The 22,038-nt window shown below is 46.5% G+C and overlaps 1 protein-coding gene across 1 annotated transcript in view; it reads left to right on the top strand.

Moving 5' to 3' along the window:
• Positions 1-7,258: 7,258 nt before the first annotated feature.
• The window catches only part of Prtg (protogenin), a gene marked incomplete at its 5' end in the record, with an annotated part of 68,626 nt that continues 53,846 nt past the window's right edge, over positions 7,259-22,038 (top strand). Inside the window, 2 exons of the mRNA XM_042687601.1 lie at positions 7,259-7,292; positions 9,649-9,951. Of these exons, the coding sequence (XP_042543535.1) occupies positions 7,259-7,292; positions 9,649-9,951 (337 nt within the window). The remainder of the gene's footprint in view (positions 7,293-9,648; positions 9,952-22,038) is intronic.

Here is a 22,038-nt window from a genome sequence, read left to right as displayed (position 1 = left end):
GAGGCACCCCCTTTTCCCCCCCTCATTTGTTTACAGGTCAGTTTCCCTTTCCTTCATTCTGAGCTCATTGAGGTTAAGGGTTAGACTTTATTTGTTCTGATCCACTAAACACCCAACACAGTGAATTGAATTAAGGAAAGGGACCAGAAGGCAGAAGCAAACCCCACCGTTAGTTTACATGGAGAGTTCTCTGTTTGAATTTGAGGACTAGCTGGAAAGAATGTTCAATTGGTAAATCCCTCAAGAAATCAAAATATCTTCACATTTTGAGGGCTGCTGAGTATGAGTAACCCTCCTTTGGATTTCTTGCTTGCTTTTGATAAAATTGAAACTTGGATAACCATAGTAGATACTAGCAGTCTTTTTTTAATTTTAATTTTTTATTTTTTTTTTAGTATTTATTTATTTTTGGTGTTGATATTAGGGCTTGACCTCAGGGCCTGGGCTCTGTCCCTTAGCTTTTTCACTCAAAGCTGTCTTTCTACTCCTTGAGCCACCTTCCATTTTCGGCTTCTTGCTAGTTAATTGGATGTAAGAATGTCAGGGACTCAGGCTGGGAAGGTGGCTCAGTGGTAGAGTGCTTGTCTTGCATGCCCGAGGCCCTGGGTTCGATTCCCCAGCACCACATAAGCAAAAAGAAAAAAGCCAGAAGTGGCGCTGTGGCTCAAGTGGTAGAGTGCTAGCCTTGAGCTGAAGAGCTGAGGAACAGCGCCCAGGCGCAGAATTTAAGCCCCACGACCGACCAAAAAAAAAAAAAAGAATGTCAGGGACTTTCCAGCCTGAGCTGGCTTTGAACCTAGATCTTCAGATCTCAGCCTCCTGAATTACTAGGATGGCAGGCGTTTGCTACAGGCTCCCAGCTTGACTTTCTTAAGAGAAACCAATGCTACTGTGGGGGTGATATGTGAATGGGGAAGAATCTGCCAGTGTCTGGCCCAAACGTGACCCTCTTAAAGACATATTTGTTAGTGGTGAGTGACGGCAGTTAGAGCCAGCCAGGACTGTTTCTAAAGTGTTAAACTGACCTTAGGTAACAGGGTCACGAGGCAGGGCCCGGGATTGGTGAACAACTCTTTGCCTTTTGTGGAAAGCTTTTAAAAGGCTTTCCTTGCCATCCATTCCCCCCACACACACACCCCCACCTTCTTTCTGGTTTCATCCTGTCTAGCTGTCTTTAAAAAAACACCCCAATTTGAAATCTGACTCACACACCAACCTCCCTAGCCTAAGGACACACGTGCAGCCTCCAGATCTCCAGATGATTCCCCCAGATCTCCTCACCTGGTAGGATGGTGGGAGCCAGAAAGATTGGCAAGCACTAATCTTCTTCTGATCTTCTGTGAGAACTGCAAGAAGTGTGTGTGTGTGTGTATGTGTGTGTGTGTGTGTGTGTGTGTGTGTGTGTGTGTGGTATCTGGGCAAGGCTGGCACTCTCCTACTTGAGCCACTGCTCCACTTCCAGCTTCTTGCTAACTTAATTGGAGATAAAGGTCTGTACTATTTGTCTTCTGTGATCCTCGTATCTCAGCTTCCTGAGTAGCTAGGACGACAGGTGTGAGCCACCAGTGCGGTCTTTCTTTTCCTACCTCCACATCATAGCTCAACACCAACACCAGTCCTCAGTTAAGGACCGTCAACACCACTCGATTCACCAGGAACATAGTGCAAAGCACTTTTTTCCTCCGTTCACAAGTGTGGGGTCCTCCTCTAGCCCACTGTGTGCAAAGCACTTGGCTAGGTGCTATGTGAAGGTGTTGAAGCGTGATGCGCACTTTGAGGGCAGTCTTTAAAGCTTAAATAAAAGCTTACCCTGCGTGTGTTTAGACTTACAGTGCACAAGGCCCCAAAGACCCCTGGAGTGCGTGGAACACAGCATGGAGGTGTTGAGCCAACATCTCACCACGCAAGGTGCCTCCTCTCAAACCACCTCTTTGTTTTCTCATGCACCAAACAGAACCCAAGTAGGAAAATAGGAGCGTGTGCATCTCTTCTGTAGTCCAGAGAGCTGCAGGCCAGTGATACAAACAGGGAAATTATCTACATCCCACAACCACCGTTTCTTCCAATACTTTTTTTTTTTTTTGGTTGTTAGTGATGGGGCTTGAACTCAGGGCCTAGGCACTGTCCCTGAGCTTTTTTCGCTCAGGCTAGTGCTCTATCACTTAGAGCCATAATGCCACTTCAGGTTTTCTGGGAGTTAATTGGAGATCAGTCTCACTGGGACCTTTCTGCCTGGGCTGGCTTCAAACTTTGATCCTCAGATCTCAGTCTCCTGAGTAGCTGGGGTTACAGGCATGAGCCACCAGCACCTGGCTTCTTCCAATACTTTTATGTGTTTGATCTAAACGTTTTCCCCCACTTCTTTCCATTTGTCTGGATATGGGGCAGACAAGCTCACATTGTGTGTGTGTGTGTGTGTGCGTGCACATGTGTGTGTGTGTGTGTGTGTGTGTGCGTGCACGCATGCTCTCACACTGTTCCTGGGGTTTTAAGTCAGGGACCAGGCATTGTCCCTGAGCTTTTTTCCTTTTTTCTCAAGGCTAGTACTCTACCACTTAAGCCATACACAGTTCCATGTTTTTTGTTTGTTTTGTGTGTGTGTGTGTGTGTGGTTTAATTGGAGATAAGAATCTCATATACTTTCCTGCCAGGGCTGCCTTCAAACTTCAGTCCTCAGATCTCAGCCTCCTGAGTAGCTGGGATTATAGCCTTGAGCCACCAGTGCCAGATATCACATAGTATTTTTTTTTTCTTCCCAAAGTTGGGGTCAGGATACTTGAATTTATTACTGATAATTTCTTCTTCTTCTTTTTTTTTTAAACATTAGGTTTCAGCTCTTTTTTCTCAGAGGCTTTACTCTTTACAGTCTGAAAATAATTGGCTTCAATTTTTAGAATATGAAGGCAAAGTGAGGTTTTCAGTATAAATCTCAGTGAGATTTATCTTCCACGGGGGTTACTCTGAAGAATAACACTCTTGCATGTCTTACTCCTTCCAATCCAGCTTAGGAACTTCTGAAAGAAGTCACTGGAGTTACCACAGCACCATAGCTACCAAATTCATCAGATTTGACTCTTAGAAACTTAGCTTTTCCCAAACCAACCTCACTCCCCAAAAGGACAAAGATTCATTGCTGATAGAGACATTTACTTTCTGAGTAGTGATAATGACAAGCCTTTATAGAGCTGTGTACTAGGTACTTTCCATGTGTCATATGACATGACTGTAGCCATTAAATAGATTAAGTTTGTGAGCATGAGTAATGTGTTTATGCAACAGTGAAATCTGAACTCGAGCCTGTTAGAAACCCAACCCCAAGCTTTTAGCCAATCTAGTGCTGACCACTATACATACTGTACTGCACCGCATGGAAATGATACACTCACAAGAATTGGATAATTCCTTAAATAGCTACGGAGTCTAGTTGATATAAGATGAGATATGAGAGAGAAATGTAGGAGTGTGAAGAGGCACGTATCACGTTAGCTAAAGAAATGGGGTATACATTTTGAGGTCAAAATGAATAGATGTTTCATTAAAAAGTCCAGAGAGAAGAGCGTGGTGGTATACTCCTGTAATCCTGGCACTAAAGAGGCAAAGGCAAGACGCTGGCAAGTTTCAGGCAAGCCTGGGCCACAAAGGAGATGCTGCCTAAAGAAAAGAAGAAAAAAAAAGTAGAAGAAGAAAAGGAGGGGACAAGAGAAGAGAGGAGGAGAGGGAGACACACTAGGTTGGGGGTGTAGTTCCATGGTACAGTGCTTGCCTAGCAATGCCCTGAGGTCTAACCCTGGGACTAGAAAAAAACCAAGAATAGAGAAATTAAGTGCAGAAAGAATCCTATAGCAGGGGCTGGGAAGGTGGCTCAGTGGTAGAGCACCTGCCTCGCATGCATGAGGCCCTGGGTTCGATTCCTCAGCACCACATAAGCTGGAAGTGGCGCTGTGGCTCAAGTGGTAGAGTGCTAGCTTTGAGCTAAAGAGCTGAGGGACAGTGCCCAGGCCCAGAGTTCAGTCCCCACGACTGACGAAAAGAAAAGAACAATACTGGAAATCAGAAGACACGATTTCTGGTCCCCACTTATGACTTACTAATAAGTGACCTTGGGTAAATTTCAGTTAACTTCCTTAAAAGGAAGATATTTATTATATCTCAAGCCAGGGGCTGGGAAGGTGGCTCAGTGGTAGAGTGCTTGCCTTGCATGCTTGAAGCCCTGGCTTCAATTTCTCAGCACCACGTAAGCAGAAAAAGCCAGAAGTGGCGCTGTGACTCAAGTGGTAGAGCGCTAGCCTTGAGCTGAAGAGCTGAGGGACAGCGCCCAGGCCCAGAGTTCAGGCCTCACAACGGACAAAAAAACAAAAAACAAAAAACAACAAGCCAGGCACCAGTGGCTCATGCCTATAATCCTAGCTACTCAGGAAGCTGAGATCTGAGAATTGCAGTTCTAAGCCAGCTCGGGCAGAAAAGTCCCCATGAGACTCTTATCTCCAATGAATGGCTCAAGTGCTGGGAATGTGGCTCAATGGTAGAGGGTAAATCCCTGGGTTTAATTCCTCAGTACCACATAAAAAGGAAAGGCTGCAGGTGGCGCTATGGCTCAAAGTGGTAGAGTGCTAGTCTTCAGCAAAAAAGAGCTCAGAGACAGTGCCCAGGTCCTGAGTTCAAGCTTCATCTCTCTCTCTCTCTCTCTCTCTCTCTCTCTCTCACACACACACACACACACACACAACCTAGTTGAACAGCAGCAGTGTGTTATTTTCTGTAAATTGGAATCAGCACCTATTTAAAACAGCCTTGCTGTTTCATTTTCTTACCCTAAGCTTGTCCCCACCTTCCCATGAACCTTTATTCTGATGCCTAGAAATAGTTCAGCCTGACCTAATCTAGAAGGCTGGTTTGGAAGCAACATAGCCGAGGGTATTGCTATGTTATGTGTATTATGTCAGTTGAAAATCATGAAGCAGACAAAGTTTTCTAGTAACTCATCAGGGGAAGCCAGTCCTAGCAGGCTGCCGGTCCCCCACGCCCCTCCTTCACAGGATGACTTCTGGAACATACCCAAGGCTGTTCATCTGGTCTGAGGTCTTAGTGACATTTCTGTCGGCAGCATTCGTTTAGCAAAAGCTAAGTGCATCAGGCAATGGGATACCACTTTTCATTTTATTCATTTTAGTATTGTCTTTAAGTAGTTGTATATAAAGACCACCTTTTAAATGAGTGTTTCAACTCTTCCTGTTAGCCTTAACTCATTTTAGGAACTGGTGAACAGCTTTGGCATCTCTCTGGTCCACCTAACACCTACCTGCAGGACCTATTAAAGCTGAGTGCATCAGAGCAAGCTGAGATTCTAGGGCCCCCCTGTCCCCCCCTTTACTCATCTGGTCCTTCCAGGGCCTTTTGTGTGTCTAGTTCTTACAAATTAAGGAACTTCAGTAACTCGAGGAAGAGATAATAAAACGTCTCCCTCCAGAGGTAATTGTTCATTTCAGGCCGTGTGTGTGTGTGTGTGTGTGTGTGAGCACGTGTGTGCATGTGCACATGCTAGTACTAGGGTTTGGACTCAGAGCCTTGAATTCTCTTGGCTTTTTTTCTCAACCACTTCAGCCACTTTTTTTTTTTTTAAATTGGAGCTGAGAGTCTCACAATTTTCCTAACATCCTCCCCCGCCCCCCACCTCCCCTCTCTCCAGTGGTTTCCAACCATCATCCTCAGATCTCAGCCTCCTGAATAGCTAGGATTACAAGAGCATGAGCCACCAGGCAAACCTGACTCAGGCCTCTCTGTGTAGCTTTAAAAATTTTTTTTAAATTCAGTGCTGTATCTGATGGAATCAGGGTAGACAAACTTTGTCCCCAAATATGTGCATGTGGACGTGTGTGTGTGGCTTATCATTTGGGTGAAGTCACCAGTCACACTGACAAATCTCTCCCAGTGACTCACCCCTGTAATCCTAGCTACTCAGGAGGCAGAGATCTGAGGATGATGGTTCAAAACCAACCTGGTGTGTGTGCGTGTGGGGGGGGTGGTGGTGGTGGTGGTGGTGGTGGTGGTGATAATGGGGCACAAAAATGTGTGAGATTCTGGGCTGAGAAGGTGGCTCAGTGTTAGAGAGCTTGCTTTGCATGCATGAGGCCCTGGGTTCGATTCCTCAGCATCACATAAGCAAAAAGTCAGAAGTGGCACTGTGGCTCAAGTGGTAGAGCGCTAGCCTTGAGCCGAAGAGCTGAGGGACAGCGCCCAGGGCCAGAGTTCAGACCCCATGACTGGACCCCCCCCCCCAAAAAAAGTGTGAGATTCTTACCTCCCATAAACTACCCCAAAAAGCTGGAGGAGCTGTGACCAGCCTTGAGCTCCCCCTCCCCCCAAAAAAGCCAAGTGAGAGCATGAAGACCCAGGTCTAGCACCCTCCAAAAAAAGGGGGGGTGGGGAAGGGTCCTTCCGCTGGGGGAGGGAGGGAAGCCCCTGTCCTGGCCAAGTCTCTCCTCACCCCTCCCCTCCTCCCTCAGGGCAGGATCCTAAACTTCTGGAGGAGGGGAGGAGGGAAAGGGGAGAGGGCCCTGGGGAAAGGAGCCTGGGAGCCCCAGGGGGAGGGGACCCCAGGGGGAGGGGAGGAGGGAGAGGGCCCTCAGGGGGAAGGAGGAGGGGGGCCCCGGGGAATGGCAAGTTGGGGAGGGGAGGGGGGGGGGTGGAGATGTGGCCCAGGCCCGGATGCTCGGCCTTTGTGGCTCCGTCCTCCACGACGGCGGCGCGCGGGAGGCCAGGGGGCGGGGCCTGGGCCGGAGCCCCTCCGCCCGGGCCTGACCCCCAGGTGCATTGTCCGGCGGGGCGGCCCCTCCCCTCCCCCCCCTCCCCTCCCGCCCTCCCCACTCCCCGGGCCGCGACCCCGCCGCCCCCCACCCCCCGCCCCTCCTCCCGGCGTGTCCCTCCGCGCCCGACCCCAGGGCCCAGATGTAGAAAGTAGTCCCCCGGCCGCGCTGTCCACTCCGCCGCCGCCGCCACGCCGGACCCGGGGCCCCGCGCCGTCCGCCGCCCGCGCCCCGAGCCTCGAGCCCGCAGCCCCCCCCAGCCCCGCCGCGCGGCCGCGGGCAGCGCCTCCCCCCCCCACCCCGTCTCCCCGGCGGCGGGAGCGCGGCGTGCGGACCCGGGGGCGCGGGCCACCCCGGAGCATGCCCGCGCCGCGCCGCCGCTGATGGCGCCCGCCGTGCGGCCGCGGGGCCCCGCCGGGATGCCGCCCCGCGCCGCGCCGCGCCTGCGGCGGCCGCCGCCGCTGCTGCTGCTGCTCGGCTGCCTTCCAGGTGAGCGCCGGCGCGCGGGGTCTGACGGGGCGGGGAGACGCGGGGAGACGCGGGCCCCGCCGGCCTCCGCGCCCCGCGCGGCCGTGGGGGCCGCGCCGTCCGCTCGCCTCCCCATTGTCCGCGCGCCCCGCGCCCGGCCCGCGCCCCGCGCCCGCACGTGGCTTTATTTATATTGTGTCGGTGCCGCGCGCGCCGGGCGGGCTCGGCCCGGGGTCCCCGCGCTCCCGGGCTGGGGGAGAAGCGGGGACTGTGCACTCAGCACCGGCCTCTGCAGGAATCGGGGGTGTGGGGGGGAGCTTGGGAGGGCGCTCCTGAATCTGGGGGGGCAGGAAAGGGGGGTGGCGCACACGGCCCGAGGGTCCCCGAAATCTCTCAAGTTAAGCTCAGCAGCAACTTGGATGACATGGTCTTGTTTGCGGGCGGGGTTGGAGGTGGGGGTGCGTGCGTGTGCACGCGCAACTGTGTGTGCGTGTGAGCAAGTGTGTGCGTGTGCATGTGTGTGAGCAAGTGTGTGCGTGTGCATGTGTGTGAGCAAGTGTGTGCGCGTGTGCATGTGCGTGCACGTGCGTGCAAGTGTGTGAGTGTGCATGCACGTGTGTGTGCAACTGTGTGTGTGTATTTGTCGGTTCCGGGGCTCGAACTCAGGGCCTGAGAGCTGCCTCTGAGAGGATGATTTTTTTCCTTCTTTTTTCTGAAGCCTTAGCGCTCGCTCTACCGTGGGAACCACAGCTCCACTGGTGACTTTTTGTTGTTTTGGTGGTGGTGGGGGGGGGGTTTGGTTCATTAGAGATAAGAATCTCACAGGACTTTTCCTCCTCCCTCGGGGCTGGCTTCGAACTCTTGACCCTCAGAAGATCTCGATGAGCTAGGAGGACCAGCCTGAACCTACCCAGCATTACCACCACCCCCCTCCCCACCCCGGGCTTCATATTTCTTTCCTGCTGGGAGGGGTGGTAGGGAGGGTGGGAAAAGGGGTGTTAAGGGGGAAATGGGTTATTTTATTTATTTACAAGTTGCCTCCCCTCCCTCCCTCCTTCTCCCCCAACCCCCCTCCTGGAGGAGTGACTTCCAGTTAGCAAGAGAAAAGGATCAAAGTCTGGGGTGGACGCACACAATGGGGGTGTCTTGGAGAGTGGCCTGCCTGGAGCTGGGCTGTTTGGGTGGATCTGGTCACCCCCCAGTCCCTCCCCCCCACCCCCACCCCCCTCTGTACATGAAGGGGAAGGCTTGATCCGAACCTTGAGAAATCTTTCCTGGGGATTTGTCATCAGGAATTCCCAAGGACTCAGGAGGAAGATGAGCCCCTTCCCCTCCCCCAGCACAACCCCTGCCTCTCAGAATCAAAGACTTAAAGATGGCTTTTGCTCCAAATGCACAAGTTGGGTCATGGGTGATGCTTTTTTTTTTTTTTTTCCCTCCTGGCAGGGGCCTGTGACATTGTGCTTAGTATCAAGCATTTCCTCTGCTCCGATAAAAACGTGTAGTGGTTGATTAAGCAATCTCCTATCCCTATTAGACAGTAAGGATCCATTCGTCACGCATTTTCCCCCCCCAACAGTTGGTGATTCTTAAAAAAAAAAAAAGTGAAATAAAAGTTTTCCTATTCCAGTCACCCACTGAGTACAAGCAGCCAGAGTGACCAACTTTTCAGAGTCTATTGTTTGTCCTTTAAATACCTAGCTGGCTCTGTAGAAATTAAGTAAATGGATTTCTTTCAAGGACAGGAGACTGAATCCCAGCTGAGGGGGAAAAAAAGTGGTGGTAGTGGAGTGTGGAGTGGGGGGGATGAAGAGGGAAGATAGAAAAATGCAAACTTGTAACTTGCCACAAAAGACAAACGGGTATTTCCCAAAGAAGGAGGTGTAGGAGGTCCCCAAAACACTTCAAGGGACTAGGAAATAAACTTGCTTGTTCACAGAGTCGGACTTTTGCTAATGATTTCTTGTAAAATTAGAGGTTTACGACTTACCCTGTTCAAGATCTTTTTGACAAGCTTGTAAAAGTAGAGAACAGCTTGTCTGAATTGCTAGCAGAGAACTTGAAAACAGAATTCTTAGGAGGAGTAGACATTATTGAACTCTTCCCTGTGCTTTTAATTGGTTCTCTGTAATACAGTATACATAGATAGCAGGCTGTAATCTGCTGTACATGTTACATGTTGTATATATTTGGAAGTGGTAATTTCACTGACTCTTTGAAAAGCGTGGCTGAAATGAAGAGCCAGGTTGATGACGGTGTTCTAAGCTAGCAGCTATGGTTGGTTTGGTGTTATCCCCTGGATATGTGTTTTACAACAGTGTGTTTTACAACTTTGCCTACAATCTGGACATGACGTTCTTTCTCTCTCCTTTTTCAGGAGTGTGGTCTTTTAGCGAACTCTTTTTTATAAAAGAGCCCCAGGATATAACTGTCACAAGAAAAGACTCCCTCCTTCTCGATTGCCACGCCCACGGAGATGTTCCTATTAAGGTCACGTGGTTGAAAAATGGAGTAAAAGTGTCTGAAAGTAAACGGATCCAGGTTCTTTCTAACGGCTCCTTGTACATCCGTGAGGCTGAAGGCCGGCGAGGAGAGCCGACAGATGAGGGATTTTATCAGTGCTTGGCCATGAACAAATATGGAGCCATTCTTAGTCAAAAAGCGCATCTGGCCCTGTCAAGTAAGTGTTTTTTGAGTTCTTAGTTGTTGGCAACTTTTCGAGGTGACATTTTGCGGCTTTTCTTTGGAGTATAATAACCCTACCCAGGCCCCTGAAGTCAAGCCCCAGTATCGTTACACCAAAAAACATAGCCCTGAAAGTCATCCGTAACACTTAAGTACTTTATTGGAGATAATAGTTGATGCTAAGAATTTTGCTAGAGATAATAATAGTCACCGCGAACAGGCATGCCGAGCAAAAAACCCCACAAAAACATCCGTTCCAATGATTGATTGAAAACAGAGGTCAAATTAGCTTTCAAACCTGTAGCAAAATATACCCTGGAGAGGGGGCTTTATATAAATATGAATTTATGAAACGAGGATGTTTTGCAACATAACAATGTTTTGCCCCCGGGGGGCAAGAGTTGTTCTGACAGAGTTTGTAACTGAACGAAAGCCAGCGCCAAGACCCACTCTGCGCTCCTCCTCCGATGGCTTCTGAGTGCTAAATCTTCCACTCCAACCTTCCTTTTCTCCAGCTGCTTTTAGATCACCCTGGTTGCTTTTTAATTGTAAGAGAGGGCATTGGTCAGTAACTCTCAAGCCTTTGAAGTCTTCCTAGCCTTTTCCTGCTGGGAGAGAGAGATTAAGGCCATTTCCATATTCTGTCTTAATGGACTTAAACCAGATCTGCTGCCCCTCCCCGCCTCCCCCTGTTGTCATAAAGTTTGCTGTCTAATGATTTCCTTTGTATTAACCACCCCATCATAGCAACCATTTGTCCAAGTGATGCATGGCCTGCTTAGTAGTTGACCTGATACCTGGAGAATTGGGATGGGTCTGGGTCAGGGAGGGCATCTGCTTCCCTAGAGACCTCCGACCTCTTCAGGTGATCAAACAGGTACCCCGTCAAATTCCACGAAGACCAACTTTCTGATGGTCTTACAGGCAGTGTAGTTTTGTGCGGCAGACAGCGCACAAAAAGCAGAGTTTTACACTGTCCTTACCAGTTATTGGTTTGGAAGAGGGAGCGGTTGTAATAAAGGCAGATAACCTTCCGGTAGTGGTTTCAGGCCCATGATTGGAATTTCACTACTGAGCATGACCATATTTATGGCACCCTCGTGTTAGTAGTTGATTGCATTTGTAGAAAGTACATTGCACGCAGCAGTGTTTTCATGTTGAAATGTCAAAAAAAAATTAGAGATGTTTGTAAATCTAGCTTGATTAACTGGGGTTCCTTATAAACCTTTCCTCCTTTTTTATCTTTTTGTCTTTTTTTTGTGTTTTAGTCTGTGATGTTCTCTCCTTCCCCCCCTCCCCCCAAGTAGTGATGTTTCTTTTTGTTGTTGTTGTTCCTGTACATTATCTTGCTTTTTATTCTTTTTTGGGGGGATAGGTCATGGGGCCTGAACTCAGGGCCTGGGCGCTGTCCCTGAGCTCTTCAGTTCAAGGCTAGCTCTCTATCACTTGAGCCACAGCGCCACTTCTGGCTTTTTCTGCTTCTGTGGTGCTGAGGAATGGAACCCAGGGCCTCATGCATGCAAGGCAAGCGCTCTACCACTGAGCCACCTTCCTAGCCCCTTGCTTTTTATTCTTAAGTTCTGTTCATGTAATTTCTGTTGAGCGTGAAATTATTCTGTAGGAATCCAGGTTTTGACCTTTGCAGATTTGTGGACTTTTATGTGTTCATACCCAGGAAGTGTGACTTGTGAACCTTTTTTTTTTTTTTTTGTCGGTCATGGGGCTTGAACTCTGGGCCTGGGCGCTGTCCCTCAGCTCTTCAGCTCAAGGCAAGCGCTCTACCACTTGAGCTACAGCGCCACTTCTGGTTTTCTGGTGGTTTATTGGAGATAGGAGTCTCACAGTCTTTCCTGCCCAGGCTGGCTTTGAACCGAGATCCTCAGATCTCAGCCTCCTGAGTAGCTAGGATTACAGGCGTGAGCCACCAGCGCCGGCTGTGTAACTTTTTTTGGGGGGGGGAGGAAGGGGGAAATGGAGGGATGTGTGGGGATCAGTGGATAAGACCCCACCATGGGGTCCTGGACCTCTTGAGAATCACACAACAGAATCACCCCAAAACACTTGGGCAACACACACAGCTTGTCAGTTCATAAATAAAATCTGAAAGGTGTGAGATAGGTTAATCTTTGGGGCTCAGTGCAGAGCTCAGCCTCCCCTGTATTGCAGAGATCCTGGGTGGACACAGCCTCTAGCTTCAATCCATAGCATCCAAAAACTAACCAAGTAAATGCTAACCTAACTAAATACTAGCTTTTAAATACTTTTAGGGTTTGTTTTTTTTTGGGGGGTGGGGTGGGAGGGAGAAGGTCAGTGGTGATAGGGTTTGAACTCTGGGTCTGAGCACTTTCCCTGAGCGCTTTTTCTCATTGTTAGTGCTCTACCACTTTGAGAGCCACAGCACCACTTCTGGCTTTCTGGTGGTCAGTTGGAGGTCAGAGAGTCATGGCTAGCCTGGTGCCCTCATGCCTATAATCCTAGTTACTGAGGAGGCTGAGATCTAAGGATCGCAGTTCAAAGGTAGCCTAGGCAGAAAAGTCTGGGATCTTACCTCCAATAAAAACTACTCAGAGGGGCTGGGAAGGTGGCTCAGTGGTAGAGAGCTTGCCTTACATGCATGAGGCCCTGGGTTCGATTCCTCAGCACTGCATAAACAGAAGAAAAAAAAGCCAGAAGTGGCACTGTGGCTAAAGTGGTAGAGTGCTTGCCTTGAGCTGAAGAGCTGAGGGATAGCACCGAGGCCCAGAGTTCAGGCCCCACGACCAGACCCCCCCCCAAAACAAACAAACAAACAAACAAACTACTCAGCAAAAGCTGGAAGTGGTGTTATGGCTCAAGTGGCAGAGCACTAGCCTTGAGCACAAAGAGGCTTAGGGACAGCACCCAGGCCCTGAGTTCAAGCCCCAAGACCACCACCAAAAAAAAGAAAAAAAAAAAAGAATCTCATGGACTTTTCTGCCTGGGCTGGCTTTGAACCATGATCCTCAGATTTTACCCTTCTGGGTAGTTTAGGATTACAGGCATGAGCCAGCGGCTCCTGGCTTCAGATTTTTGTATCTTTATAAAATTATCAATAATACCCAATTAGGTATAAAATCATTTCAGTGTGTATGAGCAGAGAGGTCATTTTTCTTATTATCCATGGAAAACTCAAGTGAACTGGGTGTAGAATATTTATCTCCCTGTTCCAGAGACTATAACAGTATGAGACCACGCTGATAGACACACATTTAATCCTGAGAGGTATTATCCTAGGAAAAACCATGTCCATACCACATATTTAAAAGTAAGAAGTGCATAGTGGCGATTTTCGATAGATGTAACGAAATTTCTTAAAGTCCTGAGCTGAACAAGTGAGTTCTGTTATCTAAGACGCACTGTCTGATAAAGGGAGCTCCGATGACATTTTCCTGGGCTGGGCGTAGAGAGATTATGGGAGTAAACAGCAAAAGAACAGGCATGAAATGGACATTCTCTTGTTGTTGTTTTTAAGCTATTTCTCCTGGTTCTTGATAACAGCGGGGCCCACATATGCCCACTTTATCTTTATAAGCAAAACAGACCTCTTTACTTTTTAAGATTCTAACAGTGTAGTTAGTGCTTGCCTGACATTGTAAACTTTCTTCTGTGTGTTTTACTATTTTTTTTTTTTTTTTAAACCTTAGGCAATCAAGTCTTCCTTTCTAAACTTAGGAACCAGAGGCTGAAAGTTGCACTCTGGGCAAGAATTCCATTATTCATGTGTAAATTAGGAATTCACAGGGTTAAAAGGTTAGAAACTGGCCGGGATGAGGTTTACCCTGTGATAAAGAGCACATGACCCTCATTCATTGGCCAAAGCTTTCATGTAGCTCTGCTGCGAAGTTGGTTATTGCCAGGAATTGTTCTTGAGGAATGCAGAAATTCAAATGTGAACAGGCCTTTTCCTTAAGTGTCTCTCTGTGGCCTTATCTCCGAAGCACATCAGAGTTGGGGGGCTGTGGGGAGGGGAGGTGACAGCCAGGACAAGGTCCCCTCCTCTAAAGGCCTGGAGGCCTAACTTCCCTGGGGTTCATGCAGGCAGGAAAGAATTCCTCAAAACTTAGTTGTGTGAAGGCATCCCATTTTTAAAGGAAAATACAGCGTTAAAAGTAATATATAACTTTATTTTATTGATAACAATTTGGTCATTTTATATTTTCATATCATCAGAGGAGTAATGTGAGAGGCCCTTTTTTAAAAAGTGCGTATAATGGTAAGAACAGAGAAACTGTTCAAAGTTTTAATTAAAAATTTCACCTTCCGGGGTACTCTTAGAAACAGTTTAGCTTAAATATTTCAGGAGTAAGAACCTGGGGGCATCTTGATGACTTCTTTAGTTTTGCATGTTGAGCTAAGATGACTTTCCAGGGAAAGCATCAGTATGGCACAAGCAGGCTCCAGGGGGGCTGGCTGCATTCTCAGAGGTGTAAAAGCCTGGCTGTGGCCACAGATTGAACCGGAAGCTAGTTACTTGTTTCCTTTCCATAAAAGGTGGAAATTGAAGTCTTTGGATAAAAAGAAAGAGAATATAAAAACTGGCCTGTATTTCTCAGGTTTTTTATGATTGTGATGTTTATTTGAAGTTGGAAGGTCCTAGGGATGATTCTAACTGCATGATTTTTTTTCCCCGGTTTTACTCAGTTTGTCATCAGTGAAGTTGTTTAAGGAGTACCTTTCTATAACTCGGTAGCAAAAATAATTTCTCTTTATAGCCTATAGATTGTTTTTTATGAAGAAAATATCAAAATGAAACCTCCTGGTATAGCTAATTGATGCTAATAAAAATAATGTGTGTAGGGTGGAGGTGTGGCTCAGCCGGAGGGTGCCTGCCTAGCAACCTGGGGGCCACAAAGTTCAAATCATACTGCTGCCTATCCCTCCCCCACAAAAAATAAACAAGTCAAAAGGAATGATGGGTAATAGACGCTCAAAGTCCTTAAAAAGAAATATGTATCACTTCAGTTTAAATTAAAATGAAAAATTTTGTGTGGGATTAGTGAACTGTTCTATTAGTATATATACATACATATGGAATATATATACATATATGGAATATACATATATGTAATAATCTGTAATATAGTGCAAAGTTGATTTTGAAAGGTGAAGTTAAACTACATTTAAAAAAAAACCTTAAAAGCGGCGGGTGCCGGTGGCTCCTGCCTGTAATCATAGCTACTCAGGAGGCTGAGGATCACTGTTTGAAGCCAGCCCAGGCTGGGAAAGTCCATGAGACTCTTAGACCAACTTAACTAGAAAACCAGAAGTGGCACCCGAGGCCCAAAGTGATAGGGAAAATTTTACAACAGGGTGTCACCGGTTTGTAGAGATTTGTCGTTGCTGGAAAGGACGGAGGTCTTCAAGTCAGGGGTCTGGCAGTTAGCAGCCCTAATTCACTTCAATAAGAGTCCTTTGAGTTTGGAAAAAAAATAGAGGTAGACACAACTGAGATATTTAAAGAGGACCAATCTGCCAATGCTAGATAAAAGCCGAGTTGATGCTTTGTGGGGAAGCCAAGAAAAAAAAAAAATCAAAGATAAGGTGTGTTTCAAAAGTAGTATGTTTAAAGTTAAAACAGACTATCTCAGATGTGTGCAATTCAAGGGGTATAAGTTGAATGAGCAGTTCTTCCAGGTTGATTTGGTTTTTAAATAGTCTGCTCCTCAGGCGCCAGATAATCTTGGGGAAGTGGAACATTGGTGGAGTTGAGGGTCGGTCCTCTCTCAGCCCCAAAACCTGTAGTCCCAACACGTCTCAGCTCCTTTCAGTGTTATGGACTGTTGTTTGTTTGTTTTGTTTTGTAAGATGGATCCAGTGCTCACAAGAGTTAGATTTTTCTTTTAAGATGGATCCAGTGCTCGCAAGAGTTAGATTTTTCTTTCAAATGTGTAGATACATTGGCTTGTTTTGCCAACTGTGAGGATTGTAAAGAAACTGTACTCACTCCCAGGAGTTGTTTGCCCAAGGATTTGTTGTCAGGCTGCTCCTGAATTTAACAGCTGGCCTATTGAGGCAGTGCAGAGCCAGCTCAGAGAGTAGCTGAAAGCCAGTCTTTTTCACAAGGCTTTATTAAAGGGCTGTTTCTGTTAGTAAATCAGATGCACTCCAGGTTACCTGTTTTGTTCTGTTTTTTTTTTTTGCCAGTTATGGAGCTTGAACCCAGGGCCTGGGCATTGTCCCTGAGTTTCTATTGCTCAAGGCTAGCATTCTATCACTTAAGCCACAGTGCCACTTCTGGCTTTTTCAGTCTATGTGGTACTGAGAAATTGAACCCAAGGTTTCATGCATGCTAAGCAAGCACTCTAATACTAAACCACATTCCCAACCTGTAATCCTAGCTACTCAGGAAGGCTGAGAACTGAGGATCACAGTTTGAAGCCAACCCAGGGCAGGAAAGTCTGTGTGAATCTCTTATCTTCAATTAACTATCTGAAAACTGGAAGTTTTGCTGTGGCTCAGAGTGATTAGAGTGCTAGCCTTGAGCAGAGGAGCTCAGGGACAGCACTCAGGCCCCAAGTTCAAGCCCTAAGATCAATACGCCTCCCCCCCCAAAAAAATCATCACTTCAATTTTTGTAAGTAAGGAAGAAAAAGATACAGTTGTAATAATTGAAGCAATATTTGCAGTTTCCTTAGCATGGTACTGGATGCAGAGTGAGCCTTTAATACATAATTGACTACAGTGGTATTGGTATTCAGAAAAAAGGTAAAAATGAACTGCATTGTCTTGGGCTGTAATGTTGAAGCCAAGGGAATTGCAGAGAGAGAGAGAGAGAGAGAGAGAGAGAGAGAGAGAGAGAGAGAGAGAGGAGTAAGGGATGAAGGCATCACCCTTACAAAGGGCTCTGACACTAATCTGACAAATTCTTTCCTGACTTTCACATTCCTTGCTTTTTTTTTTTTAAACCTCTGGTTTTTAGAAACTGCTTTGGATGAATCTTGAAAAGCTAGGTTCTTGTAGAATTAGCAGAAGGCATGAATTTAAAATGATTGGCTTTAGTTTCTAGAGGGTTTGTCCTTCTCTGAGTTGGTATATTTTCATTTTTGCTGAGTAGATTAATTAAGGGGCTCTTGGGAAATGAAGTCCTTGTGTAGGGATCTTGCTTGTGTCCTCACTGGATTTAGTTTTTAGATTTATGCAAAGGTTTGTAAAATTTACATTAGGACACTGTTGTAAATTTTTATTTATCTGGAAAAGTGACTTTTGTTGGTCATGGGGCTTGAACTCTGGGCCTGGGTGTTACCCCTCAGCTCAAGGCTAGTGCTCTACCACTTTGAGCCACAGCACCTCTTCCTGTTTTCTGGTGGTTAATTGGAGATAAGAGTCTCACAGACTTTCCTGCCCGGGCTGGCTCTGAACTGTGATCCTCAGATCTCAGCCTCCTGACTAGCTAGGATTACAGATGTGAGCCACTGACACCCAGCTACAGACTACATTAAATATATCATATTGATTTGGAATAATACTACAAAATGCCCCCTTGGTGTCCTGTCACCTTTGGTAGTACTCTGAACTTACTAACCAGAATTTTATCTTCTGCTCCACCAGTGTTCTCCCTTCCCCCAGTTTCTGGGTATAAATTACACATTTATATTATATAATCGTTGGTTGTAAAGTCTGTGCTGGGCATTGTGTGGTATGTGACTGCATCCTTGGCCTCCACCCCGGTAGAGCCCCCAGATGTGGTGACTGGAGATGCTGTGAGGATCAGAGTCACCTCTGGGGGGAATCAGTGACATTTCCACAGGTAGTTGAATATTCCTTTCCAAGTAGGACCGAGGAAGCTGTTTCTGTCTTCTCTCTGACCCTCTGTCTCTCTGTCTCTATCTCTGGCAGTATGTTCAGCTGGCGTTGTACTATGTCAGCTATGCATTCAGCCCTACTTTTTGCTGGTTCTTTTGGAGATAAGAGTCTTAAGTTTTTCTGCCTGGGCTGGCTTGGAACCTTAGGCTTCAGATGTCAACTTTTTTTTTTTTGCTAGGCCTGGGGCTTGAACTCAGCTCCTGGGTGCTATCCCTTAACTTCTTTGCTCAAGATTGATGCTCTACCACTTGAGCTACAGCTCCACTTTAGCTTTTTGTGGTTCACTGGAGATAAAGAGTCTCACCAACTTGCCTGCCAGAGATGGCTTCAAAATTCAATCCTCAGATCTCAGCTTCCTGAGTAGCTAGGATTACAGGCATGATGAACCACTGTCCCTTGGCCTGATATCAACTTCTTGAGTAGCTAGGATTACAGGCAAATAAAACCACAGGCACTGGGGTCTGTCTTACTTAGATGTGTATGTGGTGTGGGGGGGGGAGGGGAAGAGGGAGAGATATGCTGCATTTTCTGATAAATGTACTATTTACTGTTTTTCAAGTATTGTGAGAGAAGTTTGATTTAAAAATTAGGTTTGAGTCCTTATCTTTTCTTAAGATCTGATCTCACCAGGTTGCCCAGGCCTTCTTTGTGCTATAGTAGGCGAGTGCTACCACATCTCCCTTAGTACTTTTTTTTTTTTTTTTTGGTGCTGGGGATTAAGCCCAGATACTACTTTTAAGATTCTAGGGGGGGAAAAAGATCATTTTGGCTGGGAGTAGACATTCACAATGGTAATACTGCTTTGAAAATTGGTATATGACGAATAGAAATGACAAACACATGTTGGGGTGGTTGATAATAATGTATTCTGATTATTGACTACTTTATTTTGACCCAGTATTTTTCACACAGTAGTTATGACTGCATCATGAGAATTTTGCTCCTGTATTGTGTTTTAATAGAAACAGACTTTACTGGTCACTCAACCTCACTAATTCCTATTAGGAATGATAAGGTTTAATTTCCCCCCAGCTTTCAAACTGAATTAACTTGAGTCCCTGTGATTGGATTTAAAGTAACTCAGATTAAAATATTGACCTCATTGTGGATGTATAATAGGAAAAAAATGCTTTGATGTCGGCAATTTCATTCTTTTTTACAAGGGATCACAGCTTTTCTTAAGTGAGTTTTACCAGTTGAATGTGTTTGCTGTTCTCTCAATAAAAGGGAATTAACTTTTTAAGTGTTTCGGGAAAGTCACACTCTTAGTCTGACTTAGTAGTGTCTTTAACATAATTTTAATTAGGAAAAAACTTCAGTAATGCCAGGAGAGTGTCTAAACCATTAAAGTCACCTCAGTGGTGGGAAATGATTTCTTCAAAGCCTGCAAATATCCTTACCCCAAAGATTTCGCATATTTTTGAAATTTGTGATCATATAAGGAAAGAAATGAATTGAGTGAAGTGGTTTTGTGGAGTTTAATTTTCTTTTCCTTTGGTTGTGCATTTTGTGTGTGTGTGTGGAGGGGAAAGGGGTCCTGGGGCTTGAACTCAGGTCCTGAATGCTGTTCCAATTTTTTTTTTTTGGCTCAAGGTTAGTGCTCTACACTTTGAGCCACATCTCCACTTCCAGGTTTCTGGTGTCTAATTGGAGGTAAGAGTCTCACAGACTTTCCTGCCTTGTCTGGCTTTGAACCGTGATCCTCAGATCTCAGCCTCCTGAGTAAGCTAGATTACAGATGTGTGCACCGGCTCTGACAAGAATGCACACTTACTCTAGAATTTACATGTCTAAGCCAGGCGCTGGTGGCTCATGCCTATAATCCTAGCTACTCAGGAGGCTGAGATCTGAGGATCAGGCTTCAAAGCCAGCCTAGGCAGGAAAGTCTGTGAGACTCTTATCTCCACTAAACCACCAGAAAACTAGAAGTGGTGCTGTGGCCCAAGTGGTAGAGTGCTTGTCTTGAGCTGAAAAGCTGAGGGAGAGCTCCCAGGCCCCAGAGTTCAAGCCCCACGACCAATAAAAACAAAAACAACAGAACAACAACAACAAAAAAAAAATTGGGGCTGGGAAGATGGCTCAGTGGTAGAGCGCGTGCCTTGCATGCCTGAGGCCCTGGGTTCGATTCCTCAGCACCACATAAGCAAAATGAAAAAAGCCGGAAGTGGCGCTGTGGCTCCAGTGGCAGAGCGCTAGCCTTGAGCTGAAGAGCTGAGGGACAGCGCCCAGGCCCAGAGTTCAGGCCCCACGACTGGACCCCCCCAAAAAACAAACAAACAACAACAACAATAACAACAACACATTTACTTGTCTAATCTCTGAAAATTTACCGCCCTTTCCATAAGTTCCTGGATCTGTTCAGTTTAGTTTTTGGCATTCATCCCAACACAGCAAGTTTCCTATTTCTCCCTTTGTCTAGGATCGCTCCCATCAAGGGGACTTCTCAGTTTTGTTGGTTGCCATTGTGGTCTCCCACCAGAGCACTGTCTTGGCATCTTATAGAAGCTAAATCCTTATTGGTTGGCTGAGAATTACACATTTAGCTTTTTATTTTTTTTCTCACTTAGTACAGTTATTTATTTCTCCAAGTATTTATTCAAAGCCTATTTGGCTAGGTCTTGAGAAAGTGTTGGTTGATGAGCACTTTCTGGGACCTCTGTGATAGGTTTGTGGGAGAAAGCAGCACATACCTAGATAATTATTGCTGCAGGTGGAGCTCTGTGCCTAGCATGGGTGAGGCCCGGGGTTCAAGAACCCAGCACTGTAAGAAAACCAACCAGTGAGCCAGACACAGTTGTGCAACAAAGTACGTTTAGTTGAGTACCTAGAATTGTTTATGTGATATGATTTCTGCCTTTTTTTTCTCTCTCTCTTTGTGGTATTTGGACCTCAGATTATGTCCAGGCTGTCCTGTACAATACTCTTATTATTCTTGAGTGGATGGGATGACCGACATGTACTACCATGCCCAAAGTTTTATTGGTTGAGATGGGAACTCATTAACTTTTTGCTCAGGTTGGCCCCAGATCATGATCCTCCTGTCCTCACCTCCCAGCCAACTCTGATTGCAGGTGTGAACTACTTACTTGCCTGTTCCAGCTTTTTGTTCTGTAAAGTTTGCTGAGCACAGATGGCTCACGCCTGCAATCCTAGCTACTCAGGAGGTCTTGGTTTGTAGCCAGCCTGGGCAGGAAAGTGTGGGACGTGTATCTCTAGTTAACCACTAGAAAATCGGAAATGGTGCTGTGGCTCAAAGTGGTAGAGCACTTGAGTAAAAGAGCATAGGGACAGTGCCCAGGCCTTGAGTTCAAGCTCCACGACCAGCAACAACAACAACACAAAGTTTTGAGTTTTTTTTTTTTTTTAGAAAAGAGGAAGTAGTCTGATAAGCAGCTGTATAGCTTTGACCTGGATTGCCACAGTAACTTCAACCTTACACAGCCTGGCCCTTCACCACTATATACTTCCCCGTGAGTCTTCAAGTGGGAGGCGGAGAGGTGGTAGTAGGGCTGGTTTGTGAAGGGAAATGACATTTCAGAGGTGGGAGGTGTAGGTAGCCCAGAAAGGTTAGTAGGCACCAGCCCATGATGCTAGAAATTAGAGTTGGGGATGTAGGGTGGATCCACTCAAAGAAGTTAAAGCAACCTGGAGGTTAGGAAACATTAACTGCTCCTTGAGCAGGATGATGGCTGTGCTGACTGCATACGTTAGCTCTACCATCAGCGCTGCCATCTTGGGTCACTTCATAAAAAAGTAAATGTTGGGCTGGGAAGGTGGCTCAATGGTAGAGTGCTTGCCTTGCATGCGTGAGCCCCTGGGTTTGAGTCCTCAGCACCACATAAGCAGCAAAAGCCGGAAGTGGTGCTGTGGCTCAAGTAGTAGAGTGCTAGCCTTGAGCTGAAGAGCTGAGGGACAGCGCCCAGGCCCCACAACTGACAAAAGAAAGAAAAAAAAAGCACTAAAAGTTCTTTCAGCTTTCTCCTTCCTGGAATTACCTGCTTATCAACACACCAAGCCAAGAGTAGTTACGTTTCTTATGAAGTCTTTTTCACTCCCTTTTTTTGGCTTAAAGATTAGCCCTTTGGGTCTTAAAACTGGTTTTATATTCTCTGCTGACCTCTAGTTTGACCTTTGATACTGGAGGGGGGCGGATCTTTGAATATGCTAATTCCTGTGGACCCTGGATTGTGTGATCCGAAACCAAAGCTATTTATCTCTTGTTTGAAGGAAAAAGGGATTAGGGGTTTCCTGTGGTTGTAAA

The sequence above is a fragment of the Dipodomys spectabilis genome, unplaced genomic scaffold, assembly GCF_019054845.1.
Source record: "Dipodomys spectabilis isolate Male_0828 unplaced genomic scaffold, ASM1905484v1 ptg000108l, whole genome shotgun sequence".
Taxonomy (NCBI): Eukaryota; Metazoa; Chordata; class Mammalia; order Rodentia; family Heteromyidae; genus Dipodomys; species Dipodomys spectabilis.
Note: the sequence above shows the minus strand (reverse complement) of the source record. Positions and strands in the feature narration are given on the sequence as shown.